General features: G+C 42.2%; 3 protein-coding genes across 4 annotated transcripts; 1 reads left to right on the forward strand and 2 right to left on the reverse strand.

Moving 5' to 3' along the window:
* The first annotated feature begins 43 nt into the window (after positions 1–43).
* On the forward strand, positions 44–7,169 carry ccdc92 (coiled-coil domain containing 92). 2 transcript variants are annotated; one of them, XM_069524152.1, is made up of 4 exons: positions 44–402; positions 3,306–3,477; positions 4,056–4,097; positions 5,264–7,169. In XM_069524152.1, the coding sequence occupies exons 2-4, from the start codon at positions 3,342–3,344 to the stop codon at positions 6,070–6,072; spliced, it is 987 nt and encodes a 328-aa protein (XP_069380253.1). In that variant the 5' UTR covers positions 44–402; positions 3,306–3,341; the 3' UTR covers positions 6,073–7,169. The 2 variants fall into 2 exon arrangements, with proteins under 2 accessions (XP_069380253.1, XP_069380254.1); XM_069524153.1 differs by lacking the exon at positions 44–402 and adding an exon at positions 430–1,295.
* A 1,453-nt stretch (positions 7,170–8,622) lies between these two features.
* On the reverse strand, positions 8,623–12,381 carry chmp7 (charged multivesicular body protein 7). Its single transcript, XM_020109617.2, has 10 exons — positions 11,993–12,381; positions 11,738–11,912; positions 10,847–11,032; positions 10,615–10,748; positions 10,307–10,355; positions 10,095–10,214; positions 9,916–10,014; positions 9,760–9,817; positions 9,436–9,669; positions 8,623–9,350 (listed from the first exon to the last, which is right to left on the reverse strand). Exons 1-10 carry the CDS (start codon positions 12,253–12,255, stop codon positions 9,295–9,297), a joined length of 1,374 nt encoding a protein of 457 aa, XP_019965176.1. The 5' UTR covers positions 12,256–12,381; the 3' UTR covers positions 8,623–9,294.
* Positions 12,382–13,000: 619 nt separating this feature from the next.
* Positions 13,001–20,385, reverse strand: lgi3 (leucine-rich repeat LGI family, member 3). Its single transcript, XM_020109618.2, has 9 exons — positions 19,842–20,385; positions 18,986–19,057; positions 18,337–18,408; positions 16,742–16,813; positions 16,581–16,652; positions 15,898–16,067; positions 15,636–15,800; positions 15,456–15,546; positions 13,001–14,766 (listed from the first exon to the last, which is right to left on the reverse strand). The coding sequence occupies exons 1-9, from the start codon at positions 20,042–20,044 to the stop codon at positions 14,037–14,039; spliced, it is 1,647 nt and encodes a 548-aa protein (XP_019965177.2). The 5' UTR covers positions 20,045–20,385; the 3' UTR covers positions 13,001–14,036.
* Between the last annotated feature and the right edge of the window lie 861 nt (positions 20,386–21,246).

The following is a 21,246-nucleotide window of genomic DNA, read 5'->3' on the forward strand; positions in this document are numbered from 1 at the left end:
GACGACGCTGGTCAGTGGAAAGTGAACCTGACGCTTGTTCCACACTTCACACGGTCAGCAAAGAAAGTCCTTTTGTATTTCACCATTTTCATTGGAGTTGTTTTCCTGGATGTTTATGAACAGGCGACGTTAGAAATGCTCGTTAATGGATGAGGCCAGAAATAATTCACCCGGGTTTCCCATGATGCACCGCTTTATTGTGTCTCGTAGCTCAGGGAGATGAGGGGAAAGTGACACAGGCGCCCTCCGCTCTCTTCTCACCCGACAGGCGAGTCCTCCTCTCAGGCAGCTCCACCGCCATGGCCCGCAGGGCGGAGCGCTCTTAGCCGGTGCGGCTGCTCGGTTCATCCACACTTCACCGCCTCTCATCAGACACTCGACGGCGGCGTTCAGAGCCATTAGGTAAGTCTTTACCACCAGAAGATGTGCGTCTGTAGCCTCGTTAGCTGTTAGCACAAATAAAGCCTCATACAAACTCCCCCTGGGTGTAAGAACAGGCTGCCTCATTCAGAAATATTTGGAATGATCGCAGTTAAGATGATTTTGTAGTTGTACTGTCGACTGTCAAATTCGGCATTCGTCCAAACAGGTTGACTGCAATGACATTTAAAATGTTACGTTGGGTTTGCCTTAAATCATTGAATAGCCTATACTAGGGCGACATGCGCTAAAATACAACTCATGATAAACACGCCACTATTATTGGATACAACAATCTTAATAGTGCCTTCAGTGCTAGCCGAATTTACCAGAAAAGCTTAACAATTAACATAAATCATTATTTGTATTTCTCATCGCTACGTTTGATTTTCTAAACAGTGGGCCATTATGTGTGTATCAGATTGTAAATGGACTTTGGTGTGGCGTGATCCCCATTTGATAAACAGCACGAACCGGGAATGTAGCTTGTTTGCGGTTTCCTGAAGCTGATTAGCTTTCCCCAACACAACATTAGCTGCAAGGACACGCTTTGTGATGACGGGAGCAAACGCAGTGGAGGCATCCTCCAGCACATCTGCTCATCAAACAGGAGGAAGACAAGCGAAATGCGTTCAGTCGTTCACAGGCGCCGCTCGCCAGGCCCCGGGATTTACGATCATAATCGCTTGTTTTGTGTGATGAGGATGATGATGAGGATGAGGATGATGATGAGGATGAGGATAAAGAAGGTCGTGTCCTGGGTGATCTCGTCAGTAATGTCAGTGTGAAGTCCTGAGGCTCTGGCAGCAGCACAGCCAGGACCAGCACAGAGGTCTCCTGTGAGCCGGGGGTTCAGGGTGCTGTCCGCAATGCAGGTGCTGAAACTGATGTGCCGGGGGAAGCATCAAGCGTCGCTGCCGGCTAACACGTAGCTGTATATCCCGCTACACCTCCACACAGGGTTTGGGATGGTTACACTTTAGCTTTGGTTGATTACATGTTTTAGATTATGTGTTGTTATTGTTATAGGGGTGGGTGGGGCGTAGATGTTTAGGACTGTTAAAATACAAGCTTTAGGGAGGAGTAGGTGGACTGTTCCAGTGTGTTTTAAATGCATTAAAATACATAAGATTCAAGATTTACTCTATTGTCATTCAGACCATACACAACACAACAACAACAGAATGCTGACAAAAAGCTCACAAATGAATCATTTACCAATTAGATACTAGCAACAAATAGAAAGAAGATATTCTAATAAAAGTCATAGAACATACAGCTTAATCCGATGATGCATTTTGGATATTTGTGCCCAAAGAAACTGAAGCAGCTGGGGATGGAAGCTACTACTTCCTGTATGTTGTTTCTTCAATTCATTCATTATTCCTGTTGTTTGTATGAGGAAATGCCAGTTTGTTTATTAGAGAAAGAAGAACATTGTTTGACTCTGTCTGATAGATCTACCCTCTGCATTGTCTCTGAACAAAGGGACGTTAAGGTTGTCTCTTTGATTCCCTCACTGTCACCTCCATGTTATGCTGGAGTTGACTGAGGTGATGATGTCCACTGGAAAGCAAAGCTATTCTAGGAAAGGGATGGGATGATGTGCTTGCACTGCAGGCTTTTACGGGAAGAACGCCACATTACTCATCAATAATAGATTATGTCTTCATCCTCTACGACACACTGGCTCTGTTTGTGATCAGTCAGTTTTTTCTTATCACAAGCTTCTCTTTCCCCCTGTGTAACCAACGGAGAAAAACACACATGAAGAAAACTTCTCAATCTGGGGAGTGTGTCCAGCCATGTGCCATGGGATGCACTGTATTATTCATGCTAGTAAGCTGATGATGTAAGAGTGAGAAGCACTGGGATGTTTTATTCAAGCACACTTTACTGTATGTATGCGGGGAGAGGCTTTCTCTGCACTCAGAGGGGGGTGTTTGCAGGGATCAATGTGCTCTTGACTCTCAGCCCATTACAGCTGTCTGGCTGAGGGGGGAGATGTTGGGGCTGAGTGATTGTTTCTCTCTCTCTTTCTCTCTCTCTCTCTCTCTCTCCCTCTCTCTCTCACTCTCTGGCTCTGGAGACAAGGGTGTCCAGTGGAGGGAGGGAAGACGATGCTGGGGCAAGCATGCTCAAGACTGGCAACATCCATGCCACACCCAGTGTCATTGTGATGTCATATATCAGTGTGTGCGGCTTTGATTTTTTTTTTTAGTATTAGTACTGGTTTGTATACTGGAAGGGAATATTTTCGAGCAGAATAAGCTGCAATCTGTTGTATTTATATACACGCCAAGTGTAGAAAAGCTGTGATACAATATATGTACCTGATACAGTAGTTCATATTTTATTATTTCCAGCTTTTATTCCAGTGTAAGAATTAAAACTATCATCCATGCTGAGGAGGAGTAATTTCATTTGATGTCCTCATAAAATAACAGAATACAGCGTAGATTCAATTAGCATATATTAGATTAGTGTTACTTTTTACACGTCTGTTTTTTTAAATCAATGGTTTGATTTCAGTAATTGGTTGGTAATCACAGCAAGCAAAAAGAGAGCGTGTCTACTTACAGTCACTGAGCCTCTCTCCGCTCGCAGCCTGTATTGTGGATTAATTATATTTGCATTATCCAATAGCTGAATATGGCATCTATAGCAAACTGTGTCTGCCAGTTTGCAGACAGAGCAAAGTTGGAGCAAGTCCCAAACCTCAGATGTTTATGGGCGAAAGAGTGAGAATTAACAGCTTGTTTGCCAAATCTGTTCACTTTTATTTATCGTCTTTTCCCCTCTCTCTCTCTCTCTCTCTCTCTCTCTCTCTCTCTCTCTCTCTCCTTTCTCTGTCTCTGTTGTTTTCTGTACATCTCTTTCTGGAGGTTGCGAGCCTGGTGTGTGTCTGAACGTTACCAGCCATGGCATCGGCAAATGTTACCCTGGAAAATCAGCTACACAGTGCACAGAAGAACCTGCTGTTCCTCCAGCAGGACCATGCCAACACGTTGAAGGGGCTACACGCAGAGATCCGCAGATTGCAAGAGCAGTGCACAGGTGAGCGCCGTCACATATTCCTGCAATTCTTCTCTTCATGCTGCTGAGGAAAAACCAGCACATTTAAGAATGACGCATGAGATCTCTGAAAACAACAGGGGAAACAATAAATGCCATTAATGGCCCTGGTATTTGGTACCAAATATCAAGCTGGTGTGTTGTGGTGCCACTATTAAATCTTTTAGAGAGAGGAAAAGGACTTATGGGAAATGCACTCAAGCCTTAGCGAACACACCCTGTGCTTTAGTGATGCAACATGGAAAAATATGCATCGATTGCACCACCGGTAATATATTTATATATATATATATACTCTTCCCCTTATGAAGGCATGATGGTCACCCAGCTTAAAGAAAAAAAGGACGCTGTATGCATTAGTCCTGCTTTTCTGTATCCTTGGCTAACCTGTCACTAATCCTGTTAACACTCCACCATATGGAAATCACTGACATGTTATCTCCAAACATGCATCACCGTTAGTTAGGCTGTCTTAGAAACATGCGGTTGGTTAGCTGCCCTGTTGCAACCTCACACGACATGGACATGTGAGTAACGCTCTTGTTTTCTTTTTTTCACAGACCTGACATATGAGCTGACTGTGAGAAGCTCTGATCCCTCAGGTAAGCAAACATCATTCTGTGAAGCACACAAGCTCATTCATTTTTACCAGTGACCATTTGATTTCTTGTGCCGTTAGCAACAATAATCTGCTAGATCAGTTTTACTTTTACACAAGTGGAAGTGCTTCATGCTGTGGAAGTGCACAGCAGCAGCAGACAAAATCTACAACATTCCGACTTATAAATCTGGGTGTAGAAGTGGGGTGTAGAAACAAAGCTCTGTGTCAGTGGACTGGCCCGGGAGCAGAGGGCTCAGTGTGTTTCCTGGTAACAAAGTCCCACCCAGGAACCAGTGCATTGTGGGACTCCCCCCTCTGTTCAGTAGTGCTCCCACTACTCATTGCCAACTGCCCCTCCCCCTTTGTTACCATGGCTATGACATGGAGTCACAACACTGATCTGATTCAGAGAGCCCCCCCTAACAGGCTGCGTGGAGTTCACTATATGTGCAGGCTGATGTGTGTACGTGAAGAGGAAGCATGTTGCATCTCAACGGGAGTCACAGCATGTTATGAGCATTCTAACGTGGCCCAGATCTGAGTGATGCTGCCAGGGCCTGTAGTTAGAGGCACTATCATGTTAGTGTGGCGCATCTCAGAGATTGGAGTGCAGGAAATGAGATTATCTGTCACTGCGCTAATGCACAGGCTGCAACCTACTTAGTGCAGCAGGGCTCAGCTGCTCCAGCTGGGGTAGAATTTAACAGCTCCCTTTTCAAAAATTAGGTGAAAACAATAATCAGAGTAAAGCAACCCCCTTCTGCTTGAAAGAAGTTCATGAAATATAAACCAGACATCAGAAACTGTGATATATATATATATAATTTTATTTTTGCATATATGCAAAGATGGCTGTAGCAGGGCGGGGCAGGGCGGGGGCAGCAGTAATGAAGGTCAGAGCAGAGCAGTGCCATTGTGTCTATAGAGCTGTAATGTGAGACTGGAGTTCTCTGTCCACTGCAGATGAGTCTCCATAGGATCTTACTGTGAGTCAGCTGACATTCTCAGTGTCTGCACTTAATGCACCTGTGGTTAGCTCAGTCTGAGGAGGGTGTGTGTCTCTAGGTGTGTATTTGTGATGTGCACTCATTTATGTGTTTACTCCAAGTATTCATCTGTACATACACGTAAGAGCTGCTCTTTGATTGCCCTTTCCTGTGTGTGCAGACAACAGTGAAGTCCGCTGCAAGGAGCTGCAATGGAGGTGTGAGGAGCTCGAGGCTGAGCTGAAGAAGAAGGAGGAGGAGAACACAGAGCTGCTCAGGGATCTGGAGCAGAAGAACGCCATGATCTCTGTCCTGGAAAACACCATCAAGGAGAGGGAGAAAAAGTATTTGGAGGAGCTTAAGATGAAGAGCCACAAGCTGGCCATCTTGTCCGGGGAGCTCGAGCAGAGAGCGAGCACCATCGCTTACCTCACCTCACAACTTCATGCCACTAAGAAGAAGCTGTTGGCTGGCTGCTCCTCAGAGGCCAGTCCCAATGTCAGTCCAGTCACATCATACAAGCCCACGCCACCTCAAGCCAAGGACAGACAGCCTGAAACCCCACGACGCCGTATGAAGAAGAGCCTCTCGCAGCCTCTTCACCCCGAGTTGACAGAGGTGTACAAGCTCGGCCAGGATGGGAGGCGGCTAATTTTGCGGGAGACGGTTGACGCCATGCCTGACCCCACACCCTTCCTTCAGGCTGGCAGAGAGTCTCCAGAACATCAGGTTGTGCGTGAACGGCCTGCTGTCATCCCTCCCATTGCATCTGAGCGCTCCCCCGTCCCTCCCCTGGGTGCCATGGCCAGCCCTCGTCACAGCCCCGCTCGAGACCGCCAGTACAGGGCTCACGTGGGCGTGGCGCACCGCATCCCACTTGGCAACCCTCCCCTGGCCCCACCCCAAGCAGAGCTGGAGACACTGGCCGTGGACCAGGTCAATGAGGAGAAGGTTGTGCGGAAGCGCTCAGGAGCCGACAGGACAGTTTAAAACTGCAACGCTAAAATGCACATTAACATACACACATCTACTGTACATGCACTACACTGCAATAGCAGGAATGAGTCTGACCCACTGTGTAGCCTGCTTTTTACACAACATTGCAATGTAAAAAAAATTATGATTTTGTTTATGGTATTCCATAAAGAGTTTTTCTTAATATATAGTAGAAAAAAACTACTATAAAGCATGCCAAATGTTTCTTAATACAACCCATTTACATCTTGTATTACACACAGGTTTTTCTTTTTTGCTTTCACTTCACGTGGCGCATACAACCAACTCTCGGCCAAATATCTGCATCAGTGCCTGCTTGACCGGTTCATACACAAGCTGCATAGTGTAGTCATGGCTATAGCATATCTCTGTCCTCTCCTTCTTCTCAGAAACCGTCTGGGCGCATCAACAAACTATATAACAAGATGTCTGCAGCTGCGTAGGAATAGAATTAAAATGATGAAACGTAAATGCTTCCAAAACATCTTTCCTCTTCTTGTGATATCAGTATAATAATGTTACTGTAAGTACGAGCTGCATAATGTGCACCTGAAATCTGCTGGTTGTCAAGGTGAGGGAGCTGAAATTTCACCCTGCATTTGTTGACTGGCGAAAAACAGCAGCAACATGTTTGGATGCAGCATGAAATGAGATGAACAGGGAGTCTGTTTGTGTGTGTGTGTGTGTGTGTGTGTGTGTGTGTGTGCGTGTGACATTGAGAGAGAGTGAGGGTGTGTGTGTGTTTCACAGAGAGACAATGAAGGCCATTGTGAGAATTAAGTTGGGCTTAAACAATATCCATTGATGTTATTTGTGATAAAAGGGCAATTTTGAAAACACTGCTGTAGTAGGAGTTTGTGATATTATTATTATTGATAATAATCTGTACTTTATAAAGGCTGTACATTTGTAATGAATTCTTTTTTTTAAATCTATTGTTTAATAGAGAACCCAAAAGCACCTCAGTAGTTGCTGCACCACCAAATCGATGGTAATTATAATCACTCAATAATCTGCTTTTCACATTAACACCACTTGTCCTTGACGTATATGAATCAATACAATAAAGCAGCGCTTTTTTGGTTTGGTTACTTGGTTTCTGTGTATAACGGTGATAAAGATATTAAGGAGAAGACAACATGGACTTCTTAAAGTTTGGGGCCATTACAACAAGTCAACTAGACGACTCTTGAGTCTAATGAAGAGATGTACAAAATCGTATTTCCTCATTTAGTGTTTGATGTTGGTTGACACAAGTGCCTGTCCAGAGTCACCTGTAGGTGTTGACTGGTTGTGATCTGGTGATTGTAACATGTGATTTTGATACTTATCAAAATCACATCCCCCCCCCTTTTTAGTTGTCTTTTTAGTTTGTCACTAAAAAGACTCGTGAATTCCAGCTGTTTTTACAACTGTGTGTGTAGTTCAACCAGTTGGCCACTCGATGTCACTCAAACAGTAAAAGCTGATCGATAGAGATGCATGGAAAACAAGACATATCACCAGTATCTATACAAACACTATGCAGTTTATTGTGTGATATATCGTTAAATGTGTAGATTTATTCCCCTTAACTGAAAAGAAATGGCTTAAATGCTCCAAAATGTTTGGAGAATGTTGGCCTCCTGAATAAACTATGAAGAAACACGCGAAGGCCTCCCCTGTGAGCTGACAGAACCAGGATTCATCTGCTGATTACTCTTAAGACTCTAAACTCTAAACACAGTCTTCATGTAAATAAATACAAATAATTTCTGAATAAACACTAAGGTTGCTGAAAGCTAAACGACATTTGATATGGTCACTTGGTAAATCATAAAATAGTAGTATCTCTGGTGAGGATTTGGCAGGCAGAAATAAATCAGAAAGTCTCACCTTTGATTTATTATTTAGTCTTTAATAATGAATTGAATGTTTTCTGCTTTTCAACCCTCCAGCATAGTTATTACCTTTAAAATAAACCTGGTCTCTATTCCAACCTGTTCTGCCACTGCTACAAATCTTTTCATGTCAAATTTCCAATAACATTCATTTTTGATAAGGTCAAAGATATTGTGCACGAGGCCTGACAATTCAGTAGCAGAGCTGTCTTGCTTTACTACATGTGAATCCAGTTTATTAGCAATAAACATAAGAAAGAATGTATCAATAGTAAATATTAGTATTATTGTTTTGTTTTTTTTTTACATTTCATAGATTTAAAAAAAGAGGTTGGGTGTGAAACTATCAGTTAAGTAATTAGAGTTCATTTTGTTTCACTCATAAACATCTGAATTGTAGTGACCCCTGTTGGCCAAAATACTGTAAATACTCAGATAATAGTCGTTTTGACAACAGACATGCTCATTGTATCCTACCTTAATAAATAATTATAAACTAAAAATATGTTCTGTTTTAAAAATATGCTGCTGCTGGTAAATCTGACTTATTTGTTCCTAACTTTGAGGTGTGGTTGCACCCCCGGAACAACCAAAGTTATGATTTATGTGGAGTGTAGCTCCTCCTCTGCCAAACATCTGCTCACGACAAATACAAAAACAGACAAATGCTTAAAATAAACTTTATTCTGACAAACATATTTGGTTGACTCACTTAAAGGAGACGTCTCAGTTCACAAAAATACAGTATGTTGTGTTGCAGTGGGGTCAATTATACATCATTTGGCAGAATATTCTGTTAACTTTAAGAGTTCATATTTACACTTCTGAAGGCCACTTAATACACTTTACAGGACTGTCAATGAGGGACATTTACAATCAACAGACACATTAAACCAGAAACACTGTTGTCCTCTTATTATTGTCAAAAATACCACAATGCATTCCTGATGGTGATGTCATAGTGAAGAATATTTTAAAATGTTAAAATCTTTTGCTTTGATACTAGAACCTCCAGATATTGATATTGGAGCAGATCTGAGAGCTGTCTCGTTAAATTTTCTTTAAAGTTGCTTCATGAAAGAAAATGTTATTACTGAAGTTATTTTTGGCACGTGACCACAATAAGTGCATTTCTTAATTGTCATGACATGAAGGAAAGTCTCTTGTTTAAATTATGACATTTATTTTCCAACATTCAGATCAAACTATGATTGAACAAATTGCTTATGTTGCACTTAAGTGCTTTTGTTTAAAACTTCTATGAATTGTGGCTCACAGAAGACTTTTATGAGCTACAGATTAGGTTGATGTGTTACTGCAGAGAGTTGCGATGCCATCACTGTGCAGGCTCTAATCTCTTGGCAGGCGATGCCATTTTCTCCAGCTGAAAGCCTGGACAGAGAGGTGACAATGTGTTACTTAAAAACATTTATATCAAAATTTATAGAAAAAAAAGCAGAAATCTAAAAGTGCAAACCTGAATCTGTAAGTGTTAACTGATTCAACTCTTCCTCCAGCTGCTCAGTGGTAATATTCAAGAGCCCGTGAGGTACGGCAGGGAGGGAACTGAGCAGGCTGTTACCAGAGAGGACTGTATCCCCGGAGGGTCGCAGGCGGTTTGTTGGAACTTCAGGTAAATCTGAGATTGAAACTGGCTTTGACTCTTCCAGCAAAGACTTCAGTTCTTCCTCCAACTCATCTATGTCTTCATCTACAAAAGAACATGACAAATTTTGGTCTCAGTGATATCCATTTAAACAATCCACTGCATAAAACATATGGCAGTAACACACTGGCATACCTGCGCTGGTCACACCACTGGATATAGTTTGATTCACCTCATCTTGGGTGTCACATAACTGGTGAGATGATAGAAAAGATCAATTAAGATGCTTAAGAGAAAAATTCAATCAAAATGATAAAATACAGTAGCAATTGTCTTAAAATCAACCAATACCTCCTGGATTTGATCCACAAGGTTCTCTGCACGTTCCACAGTCACGTCCTTAAGAGAGAGTCTGAGGGCAGACACTCCAGCCTGATATGCTTGAATAACCTACAGACATGTTCAGCACACACTGTAAGTACTGACAATAACCTTTACAGAAAAAGTCTTGATGAGGGGAGCTCTATTACCATCTTATCAGTCTGTGATTGTGCAATTCTGTCCAGGATTCCTCTAATAGTCTCCAGTTTGGCAAATAAGCTGTCTGCTCTCTTCTCCACCCTCTTGCGGCCTCTCAAACACCTCAGGGCCTGTGGAATGGATGATGAATACAACAAACTATACTGACTGCGATCGGATACTTGGTAAAAAAATGTTTCATGTAGGTTAAATTGGTAGAAACCTGTGATTTTTTCCCTTCCGACAGCAGAAGCTTTGCCTCCTCTCTGCACCTACACATAGATAATGGAAAGCAACTAGTCTTAATGTCTGAATGCAGTGAAATCCATCTTGCCTGACTCAAACTCCAATGCCTGGAAATGGATGACTCAGGAATCCAGTTGCACAAAAGGCACAGGTTATTTCAGCAAAAAAGCAATTCAACTCTGAATATATAAGACACTATCTTAAGGCTTAAGCCTTGGTGTCAAATCCTTACCAGTTTACAACTAAACATTCTATTTGAAGTTCATATCCAGGTTGATGACTTACTTGTCAGCCTCCAGGCCCAGTTTCTCTACCCGCTCCCCCAGCAGCTTCTCACTGTGCTGCAGCTGGTAGATTCCGATATCCACATCACTGACTGGAGAGACGCGGTCCTGCCCTGGCAGACAAAACTTTACAACCTGTGGAGAAAACACAAAGAAAGAGGGAGATTATTAACCAAATGCTTCTAAATACTACAAACGAACAGTTTGTGGACTGACATGGTTACACGTCACACCTTCTCGCCTTCGTGCAGTGAGACCAGCACTTGTTTGTCCCTCTGCAGCTGCAGGAGAGCCATGCACAGGGTGCTCTCGTCCGCACAGACTCCAGAGGAGAGAGTACAGAGCTCTTGAAAGGACAGGACGGAGCGGCTTGCAAACTCACTGCTCCTGTAGACCCTGAGAAGTTTTGCAGCTTTCTCCTGAAAACACAACATCGATTAGAATATTATAGCAGCTGCCATCTGCTGCATTGCTGTGTGATCTATGATGTGTAATATAATTGTTTTATTATTTAAATACTTGAATACTGAAACAGCTGACAAACATGGATAAAAATACAAACTTTAGGCATGTAAGAAAACACAGCAGTATGACTGAATAATAAAATAAATGTTTATTAAAACATTATCAAAATAATACACAACATATAATAAAAAAAACATAATAAGAAATTTAATTTAACAAAGAGATAGGCAATGAATTCAATTTCCCTAAAGTTATTTTGTCATACTAATCATAAAGGTGCATTTTAATTATTAATTCATTGAACAGGATGTATTTGTTTGCTCTTATCTGTTTTAACCAATGTAAAGTGTTCTAGAATATTGATAAAAGCACTAAATGATAAATATATCATTATTATTATTATTATAGTTTTCCACAGCAGTTTGCATATATTATGTTCACGTTTTTGTTTAGATGCACATGAATTTAACTTAGTGTACTATGCTGCTGCAATATAAATCTTAGCAGACAATAATATAAGGAACAATCAGATACATGCAATGTCTAGTAGCTTACTGCAATAACAGAGAGCAATATCATGGTGCTCGAGTTTAAATGACACTTTGTTTTATGTTGATGCACCTGGATCCCATTGTTTACAGACACTGGGTTTGACAAACCTTCACCAGTTCCATGACAACAAACGACTCCTCCAGAGGGACCCGGCTGCTGCTGCCCAGCAGGGTGGAGAAGGTCCACTTCAGGGGCTTCACCAGCAGCAGGCCCACCCCCCAGGACACCCAGCCACAGTCCACGTTAGCTGCGAACTCCGACTCCCTCTGGATCTTCCCAGACCTGACGGGAGACAACATGCAGACAGTGTGACAATCAACCGGGCTGAGGCCGATGCATGTGGAGGAAGGAGCTGTAGATACCTGGACATGGACTGGAGCACCGTGGCTAAGCCCAGCGGGGACTTCTCCTTCCTCCTGAAGCTGTGGTTCAGCTCCTGCAGGCGGACACACACGGAGCCTTGGTGCCTGCAGCTGCTCAGGATCAGAGCCGTCCAGAAGTCCGTCTTACTGTCCCAGTCCGTCGTGTCCACGTCCCGGTTCTCCTTGAAGTCGGAGAACATGAAGTTCATCCGCTCGTCGTCGTCCCAGTCCGCTGGCAGCGGCATGTCGGCGGAGTGAGCCATCTGTAGGAGGCTAAACTTTAGCTACACCCAGCAGAGCGGAGCGGTGCCTAATGTTAGCTGGTTCAGAACCAGGATGCTGTCGTGTTAGCCTAGCTTAGCCTAGCGTAGCTGTCCTCGCCGGGGAACAGAGAGCCACCAGTGACCGTCACTGAGCTCAGATACCGTGTGTGGAGGTGGACGCTCGCTCACATGTCGCTGCCACAGCTCACCGCGGCACGGTGCATTGAAATGTGGCTAACAGCTAACGGCTCACATGTCAACAACAACACACGGCGGAGCTCCGCGCTTCATCCTTCCGTTCAGGACCGTGCGGGAGAGCGGCGCATAGGCACGAACGTGGCATTCAGTTTCTTCCGCCCACGCAGACGCACTGAATCCAAAAACAAGCGCACCCATGACTCTGCTGGAGCGCACGAGCATCTATGAGAGTTTCTCTTTCAATTTACGTTTTAATAATTTGTTTTCTGTACGTTTTCTTTCTTTATCCATCATTATATATGTGTTAATAAGACAATGTATATTATTATTTTGTTTTGTAAGTGTTTTTATTCTTCAAGGATTGTGTTTTTATGTATCTTATTATTTGTGAAGCACTATCTATCTATCTATCCATCCATCATCCATCCATCATCCATCCATCCATGCCAAGGCTTTAAAACTAATGTTTAAAGCAGAAAGTCTTGTTGTTTCTGCTGGTGTTCATCATGCTCTTTTAAAAACAGTTAAAACCACATAAGACTAAAAACAAGAGCCATAAAGAGGATTTAATCATATACAGATCCCCCCGCCCCCCTGCCTTTCATGTGCAAATGTACACAGCAAAAATTAAATACAGCTTGTGACTGTACATTGAAAAAGGAAATGACATTAGAGGGTTTAATATACATTCTCTGATCTTGTTATAGTTCCCACAAATGTTGTATATAATGCCTCTGGAATAGATTATCAGTTCTACTTGCTTTATATATTATACATGCAAGAGTGCCCTCAAATGTTTTTTTGTTTTTTTTCATGTTTCCAAAAACAAGTCTCTGTCATAAACTGAAAGAAAATGTTGGGATTTGGGCACAATAACAAAATCAAGGAATGTGTCATTCAAAGATTAAATGACAAAAAAAATAAAATAAACAGAGAAAAGTTTAAGTCAGTTCACATTATCATTTAAATATGGGGCCCTTTGTTAAGTCTGCTCAGGCCATGATCCCATCTTATTATTGCAGAACAAACATTGAATCCAAAACATATTTAAAATATATCTTACATACAAAGATGAACACAATCAATGATTTCAATTATTGCAGTTGTAAGTATTGCTTGTTTACAAAGTTATATCATGTGTACAGGATCATGCAAAAGGCTACACAGTTAAACTGCACTGTGCAACTTACAAAACCTCAATAGTTTTACAGTTAGTTATAATTTCCAGTCTCATTCAGTGAATAATTCAGATGATGCACATGCACATCTTTTTCACATTAGTAAAGTACAATAAACAACATAGTACTTTTGAAAATAATAGCTAAGACATGTGTTTGGCAGAACAGAAGCAGTGATACAATGACACTTATGTTGGCATGTTAAATGTTCACATCATTTCATTCAGATTTTAAGGGACAGTGCATAAAAAGAGATTAATCATTTAATCTGTTCCTCTCTTCAAACTATAACTGCAACAGCAGATCTTTAGTTAGATGGCATAAACATTTTTGCAGTCTTTCGTGTATTTGGCACATTATACACTCAGCGACACCTCCTTCTTGTCTGACTGTACTGTAACATGTCTACTTGGCACTGAGATCCACCAACAGGTGCTGGTAGGCCAGGGTGTTGCCCTTAAAGCTGGCGGTCAGCAGAATGTCCTTGTTGTCAACGGTGACCAAGCTGAACGCCCGCGGTGCTCTCATATTGAGCTCCTGGAAGGGCTGAAAGCGCTGCGTGAGGTCATCCCACAGGTAAACTCTGGAGAAGGAGAAATCACTTCCAAGAATGAGGTACTGGCGGAGGCCCACAGTGAAAGGATACACAGACATCGAGCCCCGAGATGGCAGAGTCTGGATCTCTATGAAGCGCTGGCCTTCCCAGCGGAGGATCTTGGAGTCACCAATGAAGCGTGTGAGGCAAAGGTAGAGAACTTTCCTCACCCAGAAGTGTTTAACCATCTGCACGTCGGCCAGCTCTGTGATTTGGGAATAGAAAGCAAACTGCTTCTGGCTTCGATTCCACTGGTAAACCACAGGTGGTTGAGAAGCGCTGGAGAGGATGAGGTGAGGCTTTCCCGCCACATCGAGGAACTCCACGTGGGTGTCCCGGTGCCAGGGATGGAGGGACTGGTGAGAGTAGAAGCCATTGCTGTTCCAGCGGTAGATGCTGGTGGAGCCTGCCTTAGAGCTGTCTGCGACAATAAAGTACCACTCTTCATCCAGCTGGAAGGTCTCCACAAAGTTGGGTTTCCTCACACGGGTGGTGTCTATGTCTTGGATCTTCACGAAGCGCAGCGGCCCCTCTTCCCACCTGTGATAACATCAAACATTTTCATAGTGTTTCTGAAGCTTTACAGAATAAAATGAAGTTCGGCATTTAGCTTCCTTGTTTAAAGTTAGATGAGATGATTGATACCACTGTCATGTATAAAAAAGCTTGTACCAGCAGTCTGTTAGCTTAGCATGAAGTGAAATGGAACAACTGCACCTGGATTATTCTAGAAAAAGAAAACGAAAATTTAAATTTTTTACACTTAATTATTTTGTTTTGTTATTGTTATCTTTGGAAGGAACCACGCTTTCCCTCTGTCTTGTAATGATCATATTAATAATAATAATTATACCTTTCAAGAAGAGGATTTGTGAATTTAAAATCAAAGACAGCTAATAATATAGCACAAAATCTAAAATCAAGGATGAAAAATGATACAATATAATTTAAAAGTAATGGCAAAAGAAAAGGATAAAATAAACAGAGCTTTAGCTTTAACAATCAAGTAAAGTAAACGCCATTTGGTAAAAGTACATTTTGAGAGATGATTTGACAACAGACAGTGAAGTGAGTTCTTCAGGTGAACTAGTCCACAGCAAAGATCCTGTCACCTTTAGTCCACAGTCTAAGGAATATGTAAAATGTCAAATATAATCTTTATGCTAAGCTAATTATCTCCTTAATTCAGCTACATATTTACTCTACAGACGTGTAAGATAAAGTCTCACTTGTAGATATGAGATCCACCAAAGAGCTGAGCCACCACCATGTAAAGTGTGTTGTTTATCACCACTGGTTTGCAGTACACAGCAGAGCGAGCTGCAACACGTAACAGGAAGAAAGAAAAATTATGATTTGGTTTTTTTTCACATGTAATGTGCCATTTGTATTCTTTCATAAGAACTTACAGGTGATGTTGTGAAAGCTCCTGAAGACCAGCTCCACATGATCCCACACATAGAGAGTACAGAAGCCTGACTCGGGCTGAGCGAAGGCCACAAACTGATCTCCACCAAACTCATACGTCTCCACCGACACAGAGTGGAAAGGGAAGGTTTCATACACAGCAAAATCTATAGGAAAGAACAACAGTGTGACAGAACATAGAAACCATGAAGTCGTGTTGTGGCTTCAGATCAATCATTATGTTCAGTAGAGACCAAGTAAAACCTGCGCTGATGCAGCTGAAGTCTCGTGGTACCAGGTCGTGGATTCTGCGTCCCTGGAATTCAAAGGGGCTGGCACAGTAGATGGCAGGAACAGAGGTGTTGGTCTTCTCCATCCAGTCCACCAGCCACTTGATTTTACAGTCACAGCGGAAGGAGTTCCCCCGCAGGTCTCTGAGGAACACACAGAAGAAAGAGAGAATGTATCAGATAACAACTAAATAACAATAGAGAAATATTGTTATTATTCTCATTCTCATTTTCATCCTCATTCTCCTCTAATCTCGCAGATGGCTGCTCACATTGAATCTGATTCTATTTGAGTTTTGTCCCTTGACTTTTTTTCTTTCCACCGTCGCCAAGTGTTTTCTGGTTGTGGGAACTGTTGGGTTCCTCTGTAAGGTCTCAACCTTAATATGTTAAAAGACTTGAGATAATGTTTGTTGGCTCGATACAAATAAAATTGAAATTGAAATGAATCATCCAAATCTTACAGGGCGGCAAAACAAGTAAATCAGCATAGTTTAAATTAGAAACACGCCACACACTTGAGCTAGACAGTTTAGCAGTGCAGCAGTCCACTAAACCCTTAGGGAGCCCCAGCCGACCAGAGTTTTGTCTTGACACATTGTCGGTTCAAAGCTCTGGGGACATCACTGTTTTAGATTTCAGCGTGGGCTCACTTACAAATCTGTGAGGATGTCTAGATGTTTGAAGAGATCTCTGGGCAGCTGCTGCAGGTTGTTATTTGAGAGAGATCTGAAAGGAAAAGAAGAAACAGTCATGTCTGGCTTGTAGAGTCTGTAATTGCCAAAGAATTTGGCGTCTTCGCCCGCAAAAATACTCACAGATGAGTCAGGGATTTGAGTCCTCTGAGGGTGTACTTTGACAGAGCCTGGATGTCATTATTCTCAATGAACCTGAGAGGAGAAGAAATAGTTCACATATCACAGAGTGACAGCAAACAGTCTTTTAAAGCCATTTTTGTTTGTATTCTAATGATGAGAGTACAGTTGAGAGCGGGATTGTGAGCAATCCTTATTTCAGTCACTGCAGACCTCTAGTGGAGTGTCAAACACTGTCTTAAGCAATATATCTGATTTGGCAACAAATGAAGATAATGCAGAAAAATATTTGACTTTTCTCATTTGTATTTTAAAGCTCAGAGTCACAAACATAATTTGTGTATTGGCCACAGAAAAGTAGGAAGTTAAATGACTCTTAATGGTAAAGGCTCATGTCCTGTCTTTGAGTAATGTGATAAATCGAAGCTCTGCTTGTGGCACCAACTGATCCTGCCCTGTCTTTGTATTAGTATTATTATTAGCATTCACAGTGGGTAGCACCGGTAGTGGCAGCGATTCAGAGACACAGCCTGAAGTACTGCCATCACAGAGAGCCGCACACCCAGGCCATCAGCTAACTACTCTGTAAAGCTCATCAATTCCACAGGAGGGAATATGCAGCTTCATCACACTACAGCTGCAGCCTGCTCACTGTTGTGGGAGGATTTATTTCCAGGTTTACTCTTGGCATTCTTTGCTCTACTGCAGAGTCCGATCCAGAAATCTTACTGAGTCACGTTCATTCTTTTCAGCCTATTCAGAAACAAACCTGCCGAGACTTATTGTGACTCGTCATTCACAAAAGTAAACAATGCGACAACAGAAAACGAGATAAAATAGCTCAAAAACTCAATAAAAGTACATCTAACCTATAAGTGCAGTTGTAATATATTGTTAAAATATAATTTAGGCGTGGCAAATTAGAGGTGAGTCACAGTCAGAAAACTGACTGTGACTCACCGATGTCATATAACATCTGTTCCAACATAAGAGGTCATACAAGAGCAAATTGGGCCGTACCGGCCACACACCTCAGAGTATTGACCACAGCAAGGGTCCTATTACAGCTAAAAAATGTAACCTTTAATTTGTACGTGTAAATTGAGTAAGGCTGGGCAATAAAACAATATCAATGACTATTGCAATATGCTTTTCATTGATAGCAATATAACAAAGGCTCAATATATACATCAATATAGTTCTTATACATTATGCAACCACAGTGAGGAGGTATTATATATAATTGATCTACATCAGAATTCTGACATATGTTGCTGTTTATCAAGTGTTTGTCATCCTCTGCTCATTAAGAAGAGTTTAAAAACACAACCTTCCCTCAGGAGCAATAATCTGTCTTTAAACGTAATAATGAAGTAATAGCAAGAGGCTAGAAATAAGAAAGGGAGATAATTATTAATATTGACTGATTGGAATATTTTTATCTTTATATTTTGTTTTGCCATATTGCTCAGCACTATTAAGTAGTTAATTATTTTCATGTTCTTAACACAGCAAATTTCTTTAGAGACTAAACTCTGTCAAAAATGATTTTACAGTAGCTGTATATAACATTCAGAACCATAAGGGGAGACACTCACAGGTACTGCAGGTGGGACAGACCAGCAAAGGCATCATCGGCGACTGTGGTGAATGTGTTGGAGTTCAAGAGCCTGTAGAAAAGAGGGAATAATGATGATAATCATCAAATCATACTGATGGTCTTGTATTTGTCCAGCTAAAAAGTGAAATGTATATCAAACTGATTGTGATTTCAAGTTTCTACAATTTGTTTTGGGCAAATTGAGAGATGTTTAAGAAGAAGAATAAAATAACTATTTTTGGTTTCGATAACCATTCACAGCATATAAAGAAAACTATATACAGTTTACACAAACACACACACAGACACACAAGCACACTCTCGTGATTCCATCTGAGGAGACAAACAGGCCTTTGTCTTGCAGAACACAACTGAAGGGAGTCAGTCATCAGCAATGACAGTGATACAGAGCCACTTTACACTTATTACTGCTATGTCACCAGTGCTTTCAATAACCATTCATTTCCAGCAGCTCAAGTCCTGTTATTGTCACTGGACAAGAGACGTCTGAGTGTGCGACAGTATCAGCTGTGTGGAGACATAGCTGAGATATAAAGTTTTGTGACTGGTTTTTACGAATAGGGTTAAACTAAGTGGTTATGAGACAGATCCTGAGGTAAAAGTTCAGGTTGGGTGGAGGAACTCACAGGAACTGTAGCAGGTGAAGGTGTGAGAAAGCTCCTTCTGGAATTGAAGTGAAGGCCGCGTTCACCATGGTCCTGTTCAGACAACATCAGTTATCATCAGACGTGTCTCCTTGATGATAGCATGCAGATAATATAGCCAGTGCCAAAGCTCAAGAGTGTGACATCATAGTGGAACATTTCTTTTTTCAACATTAATCGTGTCATATTTCATTCCTTCTTGTCTCAGGACACTTCTGTCTTTACAGTTCACATATGAAGGAGAGAATCTTTTCAAAACTAGGACACATAACTTCCTTCCCCACTACTTTACTTCTTCTCTACTGTAGAATGAGGGCACCTCCACCAGCCTGTGCTCCTGTATTCCCTTGACTCTTTAAACCCAGTGTTCAATCCAGGGGCAGTGGGAGTCAGTATGAGATGAAAGGAGTGGTCTTGACCTCCCCTTCCCCTCCCATCAAGTGTTAATCTATCCATTTCATTATACGCACTCCATTTATAGAGCGCACTCTCTTCAAGATGAAATCTCTCAGAGGAGAAGCAGAGAGATACGGAGTCTATTGTTAGTATTCCTCCCTGGAGTTCGGCAGGATTTTACTGCTGTGCTCCCTCAACTAAGTTCAGCATAAATCAGAGGGACACTATTTTTTATTATCATATGTAATTCTGGCTGCTCTGCATCTCTCTGTGAATGCAAATACCCTGCATCAAGGAACAACATATATATCAGTCCTGGATAAGACAAGTTTTATGCATCATTACATAATGGAGGGTGACATCAGGGATGTAGCAATCTGTACCAGCCTGCATGCTGCTGAGACAGGTTGTGATATTATCAGTGATTTTAGTTTCTACTCACAGAGAGATGATCCCAGGGGGGAAGCTCTTGGGGATCGCCTTGGTGTCCACACAGAAGGCACTGTCTTTGGTGCAAGAGCAGGTGGAAGGACAGCGTGGTATCTTGGGGGCTCTCCTGGCGTTCAATTCCCCCGGCAGGCAGAGATACAGGCACAGGAGGGACAAGCCGATCAGCCTCATCCATCTAGGTCCCAGCTCCATCATCCTCAGGCAGGAACAGAAAAAGGGACACTGTGAGAAGTGAGGTTCTGGAAGTTTCTCCTTAAGTGGCAACGATGGTCAGGTTGCACAGAACCCCAGCAGCTCTGATGGTGCTGAGCACAGAGTTGAGAGAGACAACAAGAGAGAGAGAGAATGAGGGATGGAGTGAAGGTATGGTCTTGTGTATCCTCGGTGGGTGTGGGTGCTCTGCGTCTTCCCTTGGATCTGTGCAGCCTCTGTAGTGCACACTGCAGGAATGACGAGCAGGGCTGCTCTCTCCGCACCACGACCTGTGGGCAGCGTCGCTGACAATGAATTATTTACTGTGAAAAGCCTTGAAGCAACTGCAGCAGGCAGAGGAGGAGATGAGGGGATAAGTATAGATGGAAGGGTTGGTGGATGGGGGGGGTGGGTCACACATAAGTGCTGATGTGAGGATTGTACCATCAGCAGTCTGTGTGTTCTGCTCTTATCAGGTGTCAAACTGCTGCAGGCTTTAGAGAACACAGGGGAACGTGTGTTAATGTATACATGTGTGAGTGTGTGTGTGTGTGTGAGTGTGTGTGTGGGCGGCACACAACCACCTCCCTGTGTGTGGGAGGCTTTTTATTTTCTGGCAGTTTCCAAATAGCAACCTGTGCTGAGATTTTTTGAAGGCACTGAAGGAACAATACACACACACACACACACACACACACACACACACACACGCTTCTCTGTTCAATAGTTCAAAATACAAAGATATTCAGTTTACTGAAAGATATTCACACATGATTATTTCTGATTACAGTCTTGATTATTACTATTAATAGCAAACTATGATGGGAAAGGGTTTTTTGGGGGTAGTCTGGCTTCCTGTTCGTTGGCCCCCTGTTATACACATGTAACCTGTCCAGAGTGTGCCCTGCGTCTCGGCCACTGATTGACTCCAGCCCCCCAGTGAACAAGTCATTCACACTAAAATGATTTATCAGACATAGAATATTCCCCTGAATGATCTCTGTCACCTGACTGATATGTTTATTAATCCTCTCAGATTAGGAGAGTTGTCTCAGGTCCCCATGTCAGTGGCTGTTTAACGTTTGTGTATTAATTGATATTACGTAGTGTGCCGTGTGTCAGGACACATCAGTCGGCTACAATATCTCAAAAATATGAACAAAATGTAATTTTCTTTTGTTAATCCAATATGCATTTTCATATTT

Source organism: Paralichthys olivaceus, chromosome 4, assembly GCF_024713975.1.
Source record: "Paralichthys olivaceus isolate ysfri-2021 chromosome 4, ASM2471397v2, whole genome shotgun sequence".
Classification (NCBI taxonomy): domain Eukaryota; kingdom Metazoa; phylum Chordata; class Actinopteri; order Pleuronectiformes; family Paralichthyidae; genus Paralichthys; species Paralichthys olivaceus.